At 35.3% G+C, this 18487-nt stretch overlaps 1 protein-coding gene across 8 annotated transcripts in view; it reads right to left on the reverse strand.

Annotated features, from left to right (window-relative positions):
* The window catches only part of NIPBL (NIPBL cohesin loading factor), a 156862-nt gene that overhangs the window by 35553 nt on the left and 102822 nt on the right, over nt 1-18487 (reverse strand). For all 8 annotated transcript variants that reach the window (XM_041396023.1, XM_041396028.1, XM_041396030.1 and 5 more), the window contains 5 exons: nt 7193-7375; nt 2650-2847; nt 2395-2466; nt 2216-2305; nt 907-1010 (listed from right to left, as the gene is read on the reverse strand). In XM_041396023.1, the coding sequence (XP_041251957.1) occupies nt 907-1010; nt 2216-2305; nt 2395-2466; nt 2650-2847; nt 7193-7375 (647 nt within the window). The remainder of the gene's footprint in view (nt 1-906; nt 1011-2215; nt 2306-2394; nt 2467-2649; nt 2848-7192; nt 7376-18487) is intronic.

Consider the following 18487-nt stretch of genomic DNA (forward strand, 5'->3'; position numbering starts at 1 on the left):
ACATATGATCTACAAATTCTACCCGACCATATACAGTTTTATTAGGAGAAAACCCATACTGCATGAATAAGCAGAAATTAATTCCCTGATACTTGAAAGATAATAAAAGGGAAATGTATTCTTAATATTAGTGTTAACTTCAAAGAAGTAGCATGTTGAAAAAAGTAAACTGAACTCACTTACTGATCTTCTGTACAAGTCTGATTAAACAATATGCTAACCTTGAGGAGAGCTAGTTTCTCTCATCCTGATACTATTCACCATTGGAAGTAACAAAATTTATTATACATTTACATATATGGATGTACGTACATATGTATGTATGTATGTATGTGTGAAAAACATGGAACAGAGGTAAACAGTGAGAACAATCAGGAAAGACAAATGATCACATCACCCACAATCTACAAAGGAAGGTAGGGAGATTGAAGGAAAATCCAGGATGAATATCTAAAATTTGGATTACAGAAGTTTGGAATAGCCCAGAGTAATTATAGCAGTACCTGGTTTCACAGACACTACACAAATGTAAGTGGTCAAGAGCATGAAAAGAGTTTAACCTAAGACTGCCCAAAGCCAAGAGCTCCAGGAAGATAAAAGGAAATCAAGAACACTATTTCTAGAGGTGAGACACCAACAAGTTTGCACCAACTAAAGTTCCTCTAGCTGACTGAGGAAGAGCAGGACACAGAGGAGGACCTTTCAAAAAAAATGTCTCAGCTTCAGAAAGAGTAGTAGTTATGATGCTGCAACTTCCTAAGCACATCAGCTAAGTGAGCAGAAGCTCAGCTGTTCTTCTGGTCTGTGTGCCTTTGAAGAGGGTGGAAGGTCATTACAGAAAAAGTAAGTTTTTGCATGTTAATGAATATTTTATGTTCCAAAAAAAGTTAGATTATGAAGAGGTACCTTGTCCATAATGCCCATTGCCTTGATTTTTGCAGATTCACTACCCAACTCACTAAGCTGATGTTTGCCCAGTAGCAATTCCTGTGGAATCTCATCATCATCACCTTAAAAAAAAGGCAAAAAAAAAAAAAGAAAAAAAAAGAAAAAAAATTAACAATCTCATTTCTAATAAAACTTCCAGAAAAGCATTATTTTTTATCCCAATAAGAAAATGCTAACTGAAAAAAAGAGCTGATTGTCCAAATAGCCAGCATCTAATGGTTCAAAATAATTAGAATCTAACAAAGACTGATAATGACACCTTTTGCTTGTATTGAAACAATGAATACATGTTAAGTACGACTTACCATACCAATGGTATTTCATGGTTCTGAAACACCATTTGAGAGCCTAACATGAGGCATGCACCTCTGAAAATCACAAACTAAAAATTTTTAAAACACCAAACACCATTTATTGTAGTACTTCTGCCATAATTTTCAATTCAGTACAACAAATCTTAAACTGTAGCCCTGAAGTTCAAAACTGGGCAAGACCAACAGATGAAAAACACATATGAAATTAAGAACCTTGAGATAATCTGAGTCTTAATTGTATTTAACCTTAGACAAAAATCATGTTACCAGATACCAGAAAGATCCAGTGACTTCACTTCTAAGTTCAAGGCTGCATACACTATGACTTTAAAAAACTATAGAAACTTGTTTACTATGCCCCACCTCTTGTTTTAATCCTGTGACAAAGATGGTAGGAAAAAAATAATGAATATTCTATTATCCATTTCAAAAGAAAGCCACCAAACATTAACTATTTCCTTAGACATTTAGTTAAGGGGGCTGTTTTTTAACTCAAATAAGTAAATGATTCAGTGTCTCAGCCATAAATTCACAAGGACTCAGCTGTTTGAACTGAAGAATCATATCTGCAAGAAGCAGATGTGTAATTATGTGCCTCAGACATTTTTAGCAAGAGAACCATCTTGTTTACATATTTGACAGAAGGTAACACCCTAATGACATCCCAAAGAAGTATCCTTTCCACTCCAAGGGAAGTGGAAAGGATACTCATTATGATTTATGCCCCTTTTGGATTCCGCAGAGAGGAGGAAGAAGGATCTTCTTCAGGCAGCAGCAAGTGAAATTGAAAAGGTAAAGGGCACCACTCAAAGTGGAAGCCATATAAATCCAGTAGGCCTAGCAAGTTATTACATGAAATTAAGGCTCCAAGAAGGAAGTTCAAAAATATCAATACAGTTTTTTTCTCGGGTTTCTAACTGGGGTAAGCATTTTGAAAATTTCTGATGTATTACCAAAAGCTGTAAAATCCATGTCTTCCAGATTTTCCAAAATATTCTCTATTGAAGCAGTAAACCTTTTGAAGGTTGAAGAATCCATCATTTCTGGTGAAAAAAAAGGAAAATTAATAAACAATTATCTTAAATATAAAGGAGAAAATACAAACTATAGAAAATAAAGCTCCTAAAATTACCTTCAGGTGTTAGTTTAGGTTCATAAGCTTTCCTCTTCTTTTGTTTTTCTTTCTTCTTCATTTTTCTAGCCACTAATTAAGAGAATAAGGAGTAAAACAAACACTTTCTTAAAACTTCAAGAAAGGATTATTTACATTTCTTACACTTGTACTCAATATTGCATGCAATGATGTCCACTTTAAAATATTTAACATATCCATTAAAAAAGCACTAGTATTATGGAATACAATTAAATCCTTATAGAGATCAGTTACCCTCGCTGAGGCTAGGAGGAGGAGAATAATCATCCATATCAGAGTCATCGGGACTGCGATTACGGTATCGGCCACTACCAGAAATCCTCCTTCCTTCATGGTAATGACCACTTCTTCTGTGGTCACCAGAACTTCTCCTGTCATGTTCTTCATACTCCCAAGCTTCATCTCTATCCTTTTTGTGTCTCTTACGAGAAGCTAGAAATAAATGCATTTTCATTTTAAATACCAAACTTACATTTTTATAGTTCAAAATCGACCATTTTAAAATATTTGAAAGATGTGCGGATGTAGGGCTTAGGGACATGGTCTAGTGGTGGACTTTGCATTAGTTGTAGATTGGATTTGATGGTCATAAAGGTTCTAAATGATTTTACGATTTCTAAGTCCAACACTCTTGTACAGCTATTCTCTAAATCAAACGAACACTTAAGTTGTCAGATACAATTCTGTTATGGATTACTTATCTTAATCTTTTCTTTTGAATTACAGAAAAACTGTGCTCAAAACTGGAAAAGATACCAGAAAACATTTAAAAATATGAATTTACAGGACATTCGCCTTTTTAAAAGCTGAGTAAGCAAAGCTGAACAAATTAAAGTAAGTTTCATCCTTTTATAAGAGAATATGGACATAATTTCCTCAGTTCCCTAAACTGTGACTGTTACTGGGTATCCTTATCCCAATTCAGTGATTGCCTTGTCCATCTAATACACAAATGAGTTCTAATGAGACTTGGTAATCTATTTCCTAAAACATATTCTGTTTTGCCAAGACAACTAAAATTTTGCCTTGGTATATACTGCAGGAAATTTGTGTAAAGGAGAGAAAGCTGGAGTCACAATTCCAGGACAAACAGCAAGCCTCTACCACAGATAATTATTCTAATTAATTTTCATGCAGGACCAAAAAGCACACAAAAAGTGAATGTTGAAGAAGTTGGAGCAAATATTGCATAGAGATTTGGTGGAAATAAAATGGGGGAGCAGAATGACAGTTCTCTGTAACTTTCAAAGAAAGTCTTGCATATTTTGAACTGGACAGAGTGCTCAGTTTTAAGGAAATGGATGAGCAGGTAGCTTCCTCCATGAAATCAGACAACTTTCCATTTTTTAACATAATCAACTAACTGAGCTACTAAAGAGATGTCTTACACTGTCTACAGACTGTACTGCAAAGATCAAAACAATTCCAAAATATTACATCCCAGACTGGCAATATTTATTGCCAGTTTATTGCTTCTGGGCCTGCATATAACAGTCCTGACATTGCGTGTCTCTACCCAAGTCTCCTTTGCATGACTGTATATAAGGTTGTTTCTGAATAGAATGGCTTAAAGCATTTATACAGAACTGGAACTGAACTGAGAAGTTCTTACAACAAGCCATTTATCAAGAAATGTAAGAAACATACCAGGTTATAGTCAATAGTCAGCCTAGGATCAGAAGTAATAAAAATAACTCCTAAGGGAACACTTCTGTTTTGCAATGAACCCTAGAGGTTTCAAATTCCAAAAAATGTAATAGAGGTGGTCCAAGTCTTTAATATTATAACTCAGTTCACGTTTCAAGATTTACTGCATCTGGATCAGACCTACTTCTGGAAAAGTACAGTCACGTTCAGGATGACAGAGGTACATTTTAGCACTGCCTAAAATGGTTGAGAGAGTTAACTGTGACTCAAGAAATGGTGAGCCATCTAGGACCACTCAGTGGGTAGGAAATTGGCTGGATGGCCACACTCAAAGAGTTGCAGTCAATGGCTTTATGGTCAAATGGAGACCAATGACAAGTGGTGTCCCTCAGGGACGGGTGCTGTGGCCAGTACTGTAACATCTTGGTGACACTGACAGTGAGATTGAGGGCACCCTCAGCAAGCTGCAGATGACACAGAGCTGGTGCACTGAGGGAATGGATGCTATCTAAAGGGGGGCGATTGTGACAGGCTCTAGAGGTTAGCCTGTGTAAACTCTTTGACAAGGACATGGAGTCCTAGGACAAGGGGTAATGAGTTGAAACGGCAAGAGAGCATGTTTAGATTAGAGATCAGAAAGAAAATCTCTATGTGAGGGTGGTGAGGCAGTGAGCAGGTTACCCAGTGAAGCTATGGATGCCAAATGCCTGAAAATGTTCAAGGCAAGGCTGGACAGGGCCCTGAGCAACCTGGTCTTGGGGGGCATTCCCACGCATGTCAGGGAGGTTGGGATTAGCTGATCTTTAAGGCTGCTTCCTAAACCTAACTCAAACCATTCTATGATAACTGGAGTAAATGTACTGAAGAAGAAAGTAAGAGTTCTATGGGGAAAGCTTTTACACATCTTAACTGAGTGAGACAGTGTTTTGTGAAGGCAGATGGCCTTTTCTCCAGTTTACAAATCATCAGTAACACTAAGCTCTGTAGGATGAATTCTGACCCCAGTTACAGCTCCACAAGAAAAGTAACTTCCAATATTGCTTTCTGGCAGAATTTTAGATAGACCAGTTTTATCAACGCTGCATGACAAAACAGAATGGGTTACAGTTCTGCTAGGTCTACAAGAGAAATTATGTGAACATTGGAGTTGCTATTCACAATCACTGCTCTACAATATTTACTTTGAAGTCAATAAAATTGACTAAAAAGTAAGAATTAATAACATTTCAAGAGTTAGGATTGATTTTATACATAAATAAATACTATTTGGAATATAAACACTCAATTTCCTTCCAAATTCTGCCAAACATGTATGCAATATCACATTTAGTAATTACTGTAAGAGAATGACTTCATCAATCTTTAATTTCTCATTATTTAGTTTAATGGCATGTCCCTTCTTAATGAACTATTCAAAGAAACTTCTCCTTTTCTACACTAATCACTTTTTTAAAGTTCAGTTTAAAGCAAACAGAATAATTAAGAAACATGTATTTGTAACAATACAAATCTATTCTGTGTACTTGCCATAGATCTTTCAGTTTTGATAGTTTCGTCTTGCTTTAAATTTAATTCAGTTCTACAGTACTCTTTAAGAAATACTGTAATTTATTTTTAAACCACATGTATTCACTGAATTGATTAGAATGATGGCCAGATCTCTTGAGCAGATATAATGAACCTAGAATTCCTCAAAGCATATCATTATTGTGAAAGTTTTCCTTAACTTGTTCTACTTTGTATTTGAAAATTTCTATGGCTGAACTATGGCTACTATATAGATTAAGATATTTGAAAGTGTTTACAATTCTCTCCATTCTCAACCAACTTAAATAACTTTGCTCCATAAATTTATTTTTTAGAATTCACTGTTCCAAATTATTAACATCATATAAGGGTGATATGATATGGTAAACAGAGAATATAGAACTCCTGAATGAAGCAAGTCATCATTACTCCTTTGTCAAAATTTAGACTGATTACAATTGACTTGAAGACATCACATTCATGCACAGAGAAGCATTATTCAGTTATAATTAAAAGGAAAAACAAACAAACAGAAGGACATTCTTTTCAGCTTGCAGATCAAAGGTAACAGTGTTACAATTTTCATGTGCAAAATCACAGTGTTTATATTGGATGAAAACTTGAAACACACTAAGAAGCAGAACAAACAAATCTTTCTCTTTTGTACCTTAAGAAATACTAAACCACAAAATATTATAGTTTATGAAAGTTCATTACGAGATTTCTATAAAAAAAGGTCCAAAACTTGGGGAAAACATCATTATAAGCAAGATTGCTTCTCAGGCTGACAGGTTTCTCCTGTAGCCCTGCATGGCTACATAGCTCAGACTGAACTGATTAACTTCATTCTAACAGTTTATTTCCAGTGCTGGTTAACTGTACAACCATAGAAACTAACCAGCCATACATCTATTAAAAAATAGGAAATGCCTTCTTAACTTAGAGGCAAATAAATTGTTTTTTCCTTAGGTACTTTATTCAATTGCACAGCAAAACTCTAAAGAGAAGCTTCCTCTCTTCCTTTGAAAACCGTTAATTCAAGAACAGTAGAAGCAGCAAATGGTATTTTGAGAATTCATTAAGAATAACTTCCATTTTTCAAGGAATATGACAAGAGAAATGTTTTAAGAAACTTCTGTGCAGTAGGATTCTCAATTTATTATGTAACAAAAATTCAAGAGGGGATCTTCCACTTTTCTTATTAATAAAACTAAGAATAATGCAAGAATTTATTTAGTGAAATTTCTCTCCACGTACCCTTGTACATAAATTCTGTACTTCTTTAGAGGATATTTTCCTCAATCTGAATACTTAGATATGTTTTATGAAAGAAAAAAAAAAAAAAATCTAGGGAGCAGGTTCCAGTAAAGTAACCAAGAAAATAAATTTAACAAGTCACTGCTTTTCATCCTGGATGAAAATTTGCAATGAAGCAATACTTCTTTTAAAAAAGAAACAAGGCTTCTTGGGCAGGCAGTTGTCAGGACAGCAAATTTGGGACTGTATGTTTTAGTGTAGCCAACTTAAAAAAGATGTGTATCTTTTTGTAAAAACAAAATATTAGCTTTTTTCACGTTAAGGAATAGAATTATGCACTACTTACATTCAAAAGCTTCTTCACTGTCATTATCTTCATCAGAACTGATTTCAGCATATTTTGGTTTCTCATTAACTGTGCTACGTTTGCGCTTGTTCATTTTCACACGTTCACAAAGTGGCATGGTGGATTCAATTTCTGCCAGGAGCTCAGGAGGCAACTCCTTTAACACTGACTGATCTATGCTACCTATTAGTGGAGAGTAAGAAGAGCAAATGTGAACCTGAAGATAAAAAAGAGGGCCCAATACTACAATCCTGTTTCAGGAACCACTCACAGGATAACCACTAGCAATCAGTTAGATCACAGTTAGATAGACCTAAATGTATTTGACAGCCCTTGTTTAAAGTCCACACTACAATTAGAAATAATAACACAATAAATTGCATACACATTTCCTTCAATAAGATATTTTCAGTCATAAAAATTAATTACCTTTGAATCACCTTTTCAATTACCTTTGCAGAATTATATCCTTGCTCTATTCCACAAAGTTTAGTCTTATTTCAGTTCATCCTTTGAATTTATCAGGTTTTCTAACAGTTGTAAGTAAATGATGGATTTTTAGTTGTTCATTAACATTTCTGTTTGCTATCATTCATAGTAATTAGTGTACCCAAGACAGTAATAATCCCTTTTCCAATAAGAACAGACAACCTGTGGCAAAACTTGTGGGGTCATATCCCTAAATACAGGCCAAATCATTGACAACTCAGCTTTTGCTTCAGATTTTTTCTTACCTCCTACTGGCAAATTGTTGCTTGATTTTTTTCAAAATAACATTTTTATTGAATACAGACAAACAGCTAGCTGAACCACAAATCAGATTTCTTTTCTACAGTAATAAATAGGTAAACAATATCACACTACTCTTATAACTTTGAAACCAAAATTAAACCCATGCGCAGTCAGAATGAAAGAAATTTGCAGGCAAAATTTTTCCAACTGACACCAGGAAACCAAATCAATGCAAAAATATTTATTTGGGATTTGTTTATTTGATATCTTATTTTTATTTATTGAAGAACCTACTACACAGATTTGCAGGTTGTCAGACTAAACCGTTAATCTTTTTCCAGCAAAAGAAGAAACATTTTTGCTGTAAGTGCCTCTCTCTCCTTTCCAATGCATACTATATTATTTAGAGAGGAAACCACCTCCAAATTCTTTTACACACAGGTTAATCCAAAAACCCCTGTCTTCTGGATGATAATACACTTTTTAAATGCATTCACTACATCACTACACTAACTTTCTAAAACTTATGCCCATTTTTGTGTTACTATCCTAACTTTTATTGCAAGATGGATTTTTTCTTTCTCCCTTTAAACATCTTTAATTGGAATTAGAAGAGTATTACCATGAGATTCCACCACCAAGATATACTCTGCAAGTCATTCAATAAACAATTTAACTTCAAATACTGGGGTTTTTGAAGGGACATAGTGAAACATGTACAAATAAAGTGACAGTTAAGTTGTCCCTGCTTCCTTCACATTGTGCTTGCTTATTAACTATTTGTGTTAGGTTGCCATCCTTATATAATCAACACGTACCAAAGCTACCTAAATTTTCAATATTGCTTTTGAAAATGGTGAAAAGCATTTCATGGTGTGGTTGGCCATGTTTCTCAGTTAACAATTAATTTTGTGGGCTATGCACTTGACTTCAGACAGGTAGAAGTACGGCAGAATGGGCAGACCATTTCCTCTGTGTGTACCAGCAGCTGACTGGATGACAGCCAGGTCCAGGCTGGATGCTGCAGAGCTGTGCATCTGAGCACTGTGCCCCCATACACTCTGTATGCCTGTACAGTGTATGAGGAGCATACACCCAGCCCCAGAATGCAGAAATATCTACATATACAAGTTTTAAGACAATTTATACAAATGAAATTCATAGAGGGCTGTAAATCCAGGCTCTCTAACATGTATTTTCAAGTTTATGCCTGTTGGTAGTTTCATTAAAACCACCAGGACTACACAGGTAGCATGAAGTCTACAATAAGTCTGGCCAAACAAAAACATTGTAAAAGAGTGCTACAAGTAAATGAATTAAAGTTGCATTAAATCCCCAAATAACAAACAAACCCACAGGCTAATCTCTTGTCTCAGATAGAAATATCTGTTCTTGCTTTCTTTTCTCACTGACTTTTCATTTTGTACTCATTCTTTAAATATAAATAAAAAATCACAGCATTCATTAGACATAAGTGAAAAAAAACTGACTACTTTAAATATTTGTAAAACTAATTTTATTTCTGTCTCAAAATTTTCAAGTTTCCATTTCTCCAGTGCTAAATTCATCTACTGCTTGATCTGCACTCTCTCCTGTCACAGATATTTCAGATTACCGTATAAGCTTACCCATTTTTCTTTTATTAGGAAATAGGTAAAGTTTCTTTTATTCAAGTAGAGAACACCAGAAAAGAGAACAGAGAATTATTATAAAACTCTTTATAAGCTATTATTGAAGTTTTTCTTTCTGTCACAATGCTCCCTGAAGTAAGTGTGCCACTTACCAAGTTTTCTTAGCTGCTGAGGATTGTAACAACTAAATCTATGGAGTTTCACATATGCTGTACAAAGGAGTTAAGCATGACTGTACACATATGTACAATTCTAATATATATGGAGAAGGACTTATCAACCTTTCTGAAGAAAATCAGGGACATTCTGTTCTTTTGGTCAAGTCAGAAGCTTGTTAATATTTATTTTACTCTATTAATTGCGCTATCTTGAGTCAGGGCAGCTCAAAAGTCACTAGAAATACCTTACTACATTTCTTCTTTAATACCTCCTATTTTATAATGTAGGCACTATTTCTTTTTTTGTTCAGAGTGGTAAAGAAATACTTACAAGAATACAGTTCACCTAAGAATCCAGTCACATGGCAGTAAGAATTAGGTTATAAAACACATGCCTTTTCAGTTTATGGGAAACTTTATAAAACAATTAATAGGATATGTAACACAAACCTCTTTAAAATTGACAAATCTATGCATAATCACTTTCAACTTTCAAAATTTTTTGCTAGCACCTACTTCTATGTCTTCACTTTATTCAGTTACATTTGGCTCTAGCATGCATGGCTTTTTAAATAGTAAAAAGAAAGTGACTTTACTAAAAAGTTACTTGATAATCTAATAGAATGTCCTAATATCTTGCTGAAGGACTGTCAGCACCAATGGAAAAACTCCATTTTCTGCAATGTGTGTGATCAGTGTATACCACGTCTCAAATGAGACTATAGGCATGTGTATTCTTCAGATGTCATTTACACATAATTTCAAAACTTCTGTAAGTATTAAAGCAAATAACTGGGAAAAACACAAACAAACAAGATAAACCAACCAACCAACCAACCATCCAAAACAAAAAACCACAAAACCTGAACAAACAAAAATCAGAAGAAAAGTACCATAATAACAAAATCTTTTTCTTACTGCCAGGAAGAGCATTCTAACAAACTCCACACTGGTAAGACTGAACGGAAGACACAGAAGAACAATTAATTTCAAATAACTGCATACATGAACAGTCACTTCCACAGTGCTTCTCCAAACATATGCAATGCTGTTCACAACCTACATGCAAGTTACTTCCCAGAGAAGAACAAATTCTTGGTTTTGCTTGATTGCTATAATAAAACATTTTCTAAGGAAAGATGTTAATGAATCTTCACCTACTACTCAATGTCCACTGACCCACAAGATAATGTGTTTCCTCACCAAGCATTTCTTTACAAAATATAACACAGCTGAAAATCAATCAGAGAATCTCAGTGAGAAACTGATTCATCTGTAAGCCTGGTCTCATATCTTACTGTAGTCTGTGAAGCTTTTCAGTGGATTTTACTGTGTGTAGTAGAAAAATTTCTATAAATATGTAGAGGATGTAGTATTTCCCTTCTCCACATATGGCTTAAAAAACTAATGGAAAAGAACAGATCTGATTCACGGTTCAGTATTGTGTTTTGCAGTTTCAACTCTGTAAAACAGCTTGAGCTAACATTCATGCATATGTTATCTTTAGGAGGATCCATTATCACTTCGTGTTAACTTCGCAAGTCAAGTAGATCTTACTGACCCTGGCAGATCATTCTTCAAGAGAGGTTAAACATTAAAAAAAGGTATTATCCTTATGGACTTTTGCTGGGTCCATTCAATATGGACAGCACAATTATCTTTTGACTTAATGATCTGTGTTCATATTAGTTTCACCTGGCTTGATGTAACAGCTTCAAACAAGCACCTATGGAAAAGAGGATGATTCTTACTGATGGTTAGGTGAGCTTTCCAGGATAAGAGAGGCTGTTCCTGTCATGAAATCAAAACCAATATGAATAAACTCTTATTTTCTCTTGAATGATTTATCTTTGCTTTCCAAACTACGGAAGACAACTGCATGGTTTAGATCAGATCTTGGTACAATTTCCTGTGAACTGTAAGCCACCAAGATTAAAATACACTTAGAAATCTAACCTCTGAATTGTACTTTCATAGCTATGAGACAGTTAATACAGTGGAAACATAAATATTCCATATTATTCCATAAATATTCAATATATTTCTGTTTCTGTGTGCTGTCTGCAATAAGCAAAACTGCAGTTAAAGAAAATTCATATTTGTAATCTCTCTCTATATCTTGATTTTAAAATACACCTTTTCCAACTATGAATACATTATAGAAAGAACACACAAGGGTCTGAGAAGGGAATAACGCCACCTGTTTGGGGTGAGGATATGAATCTTACCATTTCTTAGAGTTTAGAAACTGAAGTCTGACCACTGAATTTCTATACTAGAGAACTGTCACTCAACTTCATTTGGACATTAAAAAAACCCCTACTGACTCCAGCTCAATTCTGCCCTTTTCTTGCTCCTCTTTTGTTACAAAAGACATTATGTGCTACTGGACCTTTCTTATTTTGCTCATGACTAATATATCCAGTCTTGTTATTATTACTTCACAGAGACTAAGCTAACCTTCCTTAAATATCCTCTCTGAGTATTTGATAAAGGCTATTCCTCCCTTTGCTAATAAAAGCTTACATTCTTACTTTCGTCTTATGTTAGGCATATACATGCAGGAAGGAAAGCCGTTTCTTTCTGGATTAGCCCAACCAACTTTGAAACATTGAAACCTGTGCTAAATGAAATAAAATATCCTTATTCTATAAGAAGAGTGCTGCTATCTTGTTAAACAGCCAGGTTACTGTAGCTACAAAAGCAGAGACTCAAAGGTTAAATCTACAGCAATCTGTCAGCAGATAAAGTTGTGTTTTAGATAAGGAACTAAAAGAAAAAAAATTGGACAGAAGTACTTTCCCCTGTTATAAGCTGTTTAGAAAAGAAACATCTTTCTAAAATAGCTAACTATTGTTACAGCATAGCATTTATGCACTGGAATGCAAACAGCCACATGAGTGTCTATAAACCCACAAAGACGTTGCTGGTTAAAGCTGAAAAATCTTTGATTCTTTCTCAAGTGTGCAAATTTAATTATATAATTTCCACCAGGTTCTCCCTTAAAATGCTCCAGTGTGTTCTTTATATGGTGCAGTGAGCTCCTGTTGATAAGTCTGCTGCCCACCAGCTTCACACTTGTCAAAATAATTTTGTGCCCTGAACAGATTCAGGAACAGATTCAGGAACAGAAGAAGAAACACAGGGAAATCCCAGCAATTTTTATAGCTGAATTTAAGTTTTGAGGAGGACATATCTGCTTATATGATGGAAGTTGCACTTTAATCTCAATACCCTATTATCAGCTGAAAAACACATAATCAAATGAATACTGGTGAAAACAAACTGAGTAGGACATTTACACTCTTTCCTCTCCCCTCTCCCCTTCACTGCTGTAAAGCTTATGGAAGGGTATACAGCTACCTCCTACAGAATGTATCCAAAAGATTACAACCCTCTATTGAGTGCCTTACCCTCATCTTTTGACTACATATATAGGGATAACTCCAGAGCTTACCTCACATACAATCATGCCAGAAAAAGGGTGGAGACTGAGATGCCCTCACCACCACCCAAGGGGCTGCACACACAGGAATTCTCTGCTTCAATCAATTAAGCAGGATGGAGAAAGGCAATGTTTGGGAGAAGTATGTCCTACATTTCATGGAACCTGCTCTAACGTATTTTTAAAAACAATTCTTCCTCATCTGTCCCAACAGTAGCACAAAGGAAAGGCTCCCAGCCTAAAAAAAAAGGAGTTTCAGACTCCCTGCTTTTACTCCAGTCCTTAGCTCTGGCCTTGAAAGATGGGGCCCAGACAGGCTGGTCAGAGAAGGATCTGGACATGGCAACAGAATAATTCCATGACACAACAGAGGTCACCATTAACCACAACTAAGAAAAATAGATTCGAAAAGAATTTTACAATAGTACAAAATGCTCAGAGAAGAAATAAAATTTTTAGAACTAGGGAAGATATTTCAAAAGGGAATTCTGAAATACCTAGGCAGAGAGCAGGGGATACATCCAACACACACTCTCCTAAGATGCCAAGAGAACTCATATTTACATTGGCATCAATGATGTTCTCAAGCTATATGATTGCTGTAGGAACTTACTGCTGGCCTTATTGCTGACTTTTTGTCTGCATACAAATTGGTAAAAAGGAGGCTAGACCAGCCTACCTTTTGAAGATGCTGTACAAAAAACAAATCAGTACTCAGAAAAAAAGAAGCACGGTTGGCAATTGAAATAAATATAATGCTGTACAAACTCCCTTGCTTTTCTGAATTAGTGTTGGGGGGGTGCTTTTGAATTTTGCTGTCATTGCTTTTAAACATACGCATTGAAATTTAGGCCAACTCAATTTATTGTTTTAAGAAGTTAAGGTATTTTGTACAGTTGCAAAACCCAGCATGCAATTATCTGTCGATATGCTTCTATTAAAATTCCTTTCAGTACGCAAAAGGGGCTTACAAAAAAAGAGGGAGGGTGGCTTTTATTGGCAGATAGCAATAAGACGGGAGGAACCATTTTAAAACAAAACAGGAGAGACTTAATTTAGATGGTGGAAAGAAGTTCTTTACTGAGAGGGTGGTGAGGTACTGGAACAAATAGCCCAGAAAGGTTGCAGGTGCCCCATCCCTGGCAATGTTCAAGGCCACTCTGGATGGGGTTCTGAGAAACCTGATCCAGTGGGAGGTGTCCCTGCCCATGGCAGGGGGTTGAAATTAGATGATCTTTAAAATAATTTGTAACCCAAGCCATTTGTTGATCCTATAATGATTAATGTTTGGGATCTGAAATTTATAACTAATGTATTTTTCCAGCCATGTATTCTGATTGCTTACTGAACCTGAGACAGAAAACCTTAATTAAATAAAATCAGCTTATTCCTCAGAATTTCTCTTCTTATAAAACAAAAACTTCTATTTAAGGAATATAATACAACTAAAACCTCTGCAGAGAATAAGCAAACAAAACCCACTATTTTACATCTTATCTGTGACTTATAAGCACATCAAGAACACTTGCTTATTTTTCTTACTATTGCATAGAAATATTCTCAGTCCTTATCACTGAAAATATTGCATGAAGCTACTAGTTTTGCTTCTTCAAGATAACAATTACTTAAGGAACAACAACAAAAGATTGCTGATGTTTTAGCTTTAAATATAAAATAGTACAGGAAAAAGCTCAGAAGATAATTAAACAGAATGTATATTTAAAGAAAAGTTATTCAATGAAAACAACAGTTCAGTAATTTGAAAGACAAAAAAAGGTTTCATACTCTTCTCTTCTGTTTGCCGGTAGTATTCCCACAGAGCAAAAAATAAAGTCCAAATTTTAAATAATGGATTTAAATTTTCCTACGTGAAAAGAGTCACCTAGAACAGCTTTCAGCATTGAGCAACAGAAAAGTTAATTCTCCAGAAGCAAATATGAAGCTTTTTGGTATTTGTATTGAGTCAAATTTATCCTTTGGCTAGAAAAAAATTCAAGCCAAAAATGTCAAGCACATATCCCAGCACATAAGCCAAGATCAATATCCACCTTCAGATCCATAGACACATGAACAAGTCTGCATTGCATACTGTAATTGACATCAGACAAATTGCTGGGCCACACTTCCATATTGCAATGCACTGCTGCAAAAATTATTTACTCAGAATAGCCTTAGCTATTCCCAGAAGCAGGAGGAACTCAATCAAGCTTCTATGTCCATGAACCAAGAGCTGTTTTGGACTTTCAAGAAATTGTTCTGACAAATTACGTAATAAACATGAATCGCTTACATTTGCCAAAGTAATTTTTCAAAAATCAACTAATTAAACAATGCACTCCTAAATTTGCAAACAGACAAAGCATCATATTTTGGATGAATCACAGTATAATGAAATTGATGGGTTGGGTCAAATTCATTGTTGCTGCTAAGAATTTGATGTGACATACGTGAACTTCACTCTTCCTATCCAGAAAAATACTGTAGCAGCAAGAATCAAAATATTTATCTTAGTAGCAAAGCCTAAAGTAGGAAACAAATAGCAGGAAAGCAGCCACCAAGCAAGGCTCTGTGCTGAAAATGTCACCTCTCTATTACCAGTAACAGATTAACACAAGAAATTACTCCAGAGTGCAGTGGCTGATTCCTGCTATGTACTAATACCAGCTTATCCAACATCTACTTCTGAAAAACCAGCACCAAAAATGAAGGCCCCAGAGAGTATGTACAATGCCCACACAAATCCCAGCTACCTTCTGGAATGGGACAGACACATCACGCCTTAAAATTCCCTGCAAGTAGGAGCAAAACCATTCCAGCCCAAAGCATGTTGGAGAAATCAGATCTTCTTAGACTTCAGCAAGTTATATATAATTTAGACTTTTAACTAAACAATGCTTGGAATATTTTTCAAAATGTGAACCTTTTAATCCAGGAAAAAACCCCAAATAATCAGGGCTCAATGAACAAAGTGCATATTAAAGTGGATCCTCTGCAAACTCAACAAGTATCTTGAAATACCTCTAATGGCACTAGGGTGAGCCAGTCGCTCTTCCAGTCTAGTCATGATGAGAGGAGGTAGTCATTAATATATCAGAAAAGAGAAAAAAATTGAAGACTGTGGAACTCTTATGAAAAGTCACAGCTGTTTTTCCATAATTACAATTGAATGTTAGTTTGAAGAAAGTTTAAACATTTGAGCCAAGAAAAATAATTATAAATTTTCTGTAAATGCTGAAATACAGTATTTTTTTCCTCTGAAATGCGGCATCATTTTCTACAGATCCACCTGGTGCTACATCCATATGCAAGATGGTCAGCAGGTTATTACTCTGGCCTTGACACATGGAAATGCAGTCACTACCAGGAACTTCAAGAGAGGAATTTCAAATTCAAGATATATGGAACTGAGGATTTTCACAATGTTAACCTTTACAAAAGCACAACATAGGGGAACCAAGCTGAGTTTCAAACTTTTCCTTTCCCAAGATAGTATGTTTTTACTCCAGTTACTTCCTTGTGGCCCCTCTGATTTAGGGGTTTCTGTCTCAGCATTAAGAAATTGTTATTTTGGAAACAAATTTGTGTGAACTCTAAAATTTGATGTGCTAACATCCATAACCCAATTTTGCCCTTACAGAATTCCTGTACATGTAGGATTCAAACAAGGTTTAGAACTGGTACTTCCTTTCTGCCCACAGTTTTCATCTTTAACCTTAAGCATCTTTAAGTATTTTGGCTACACTAACTAGAAATCAGTGAGAGGCATAACAAGTTCACTCAACAGAGCCTACACAATCTGGATACAGCTTTTCATCCTGAAATACTCCCTTTCTTGTCACTACTAGAAGAAAATTGATTGCTGTTTTGCAAGTGAAACTATTTCATCCAGTGCTAGAATCCAACGACAGACTGTCATGTTAAACAAACACCAAATCAGAGTTACTACAGGCTCCAAGAAAGTCACCTGGAATTAAAAACAAACAAACCAAAACCCCCAAACAAACCACATAAGCACAGAACACAGAAGTATCCAGAAGCACTGTTTTAACAACATGAAGACGATTAAGCAGTAAGATTTTTAGCTGATCCTGTAAAGGGTATGTATGAAGAGCACCTTCAAAGAAATGTCAAGTCTTTACTCAAATTTCAGATTAGAGCAGCAGGAAACACAGTATATTTAGGAAGACTTGTAGTGAGCAACAAAACCTTATGTCTTCAGTTCTGTGTTGTGAAGATAATTAAATCACACAACAATCTACACAATGGAGGAATGGCATTCAGATCAGAATTTCTTTTCTTTTTTTTTTTCCCTTAAAACAACAAACTCCTTAGGTGATATAGGAAGATCCAAAAGACACTTATTTTGCAAAGACAATCCTTTAAACATAGTATAAACCTACTCAGACATCTTGTACAGATAGACAACCTACAGACATCTTGTACAGTTTCTCTCATTACTTATACTTAACAAAGGAAAATCTGTCTTGTTCAGAATGCAGTAACCATGAAGCTGCTAACAGCTCCCATCCCAACACAGCTGATCAGCATAGCTCTAAAAAAGCAGCAGAGAAGGTGTTCACTGAAGCTCTGAAAAGAAAGGACAGCAAACATGACTTGCTCACTGCAGGCAACAGCTTAAAGGGAAAGGTTTCATAGATCCCACAACAACATACATTTGCATTAAAACCAAGATAAAATGTTAAAATCAGACAAAGAAAATGCCACAGTTCATTGACTTGGACAAAATTGGCCACAAGACTTCACCACAAGACGCTGTAACAAAAATACTATGAAAAAACCCCCATAATTTTCTTCTGAGATACACTGAATCTTTCAGAAAAATGCTCAAAGATATGGGGAGAGAAGGAGAGAGAGAAAAATTACTCCTTCCTTGTAAATGCCTAAAGAGACCCTCGGATTGATTCAATACTGCGGCTATCCCTCCCATTCATAACTTGATAAAATTTCAAACAAGTCTATACAATTTGGTGACAATATTACCTTGTCTTTTTGAAGTTCAATGCAAATAAAGGCACGATTTTAAAATTTAAAATTTTCTAAAACAATACAAAAAGTTGTATGGACTTTCAGTTTGCAAAGAATTAATTGTAACTTAATGTGAGTCAATTTTATTGAGTTTTGTAATGAATGGGAATTAGCCCCTTAAGACAGAACAACTAACTAAATGGTGTTTTGAACTAGCTGAACAACCGTAATTTAAACTGCATTTCAGAGAAATTATAGCAATGATGTTGTACATGACAAATCCAGGAGAAGACATTTTCTTGAGGAAGGGATGGATGAGAAAGCAAAAAAGAACGGACAAGAG

Source organism: Onychostruthus taczanowskii, unplaced genomic scaffold (genome assembly GCF_017590055.1).
Source record: "Onychostruthus taczanowskii isolate IOZ18803 unplaced genomic scaffold, ASM1759005v1 scaffold123, whole genome shotgun sequence".
In the NCBI taxonomy this organism is placed as follows: domain Eukaryota; kingdom Metazoa; phylum Chordata; class Aves; order Passeriformes; family Passeridae; genus Onychostruthus; species Onychostruthus taczanowskii.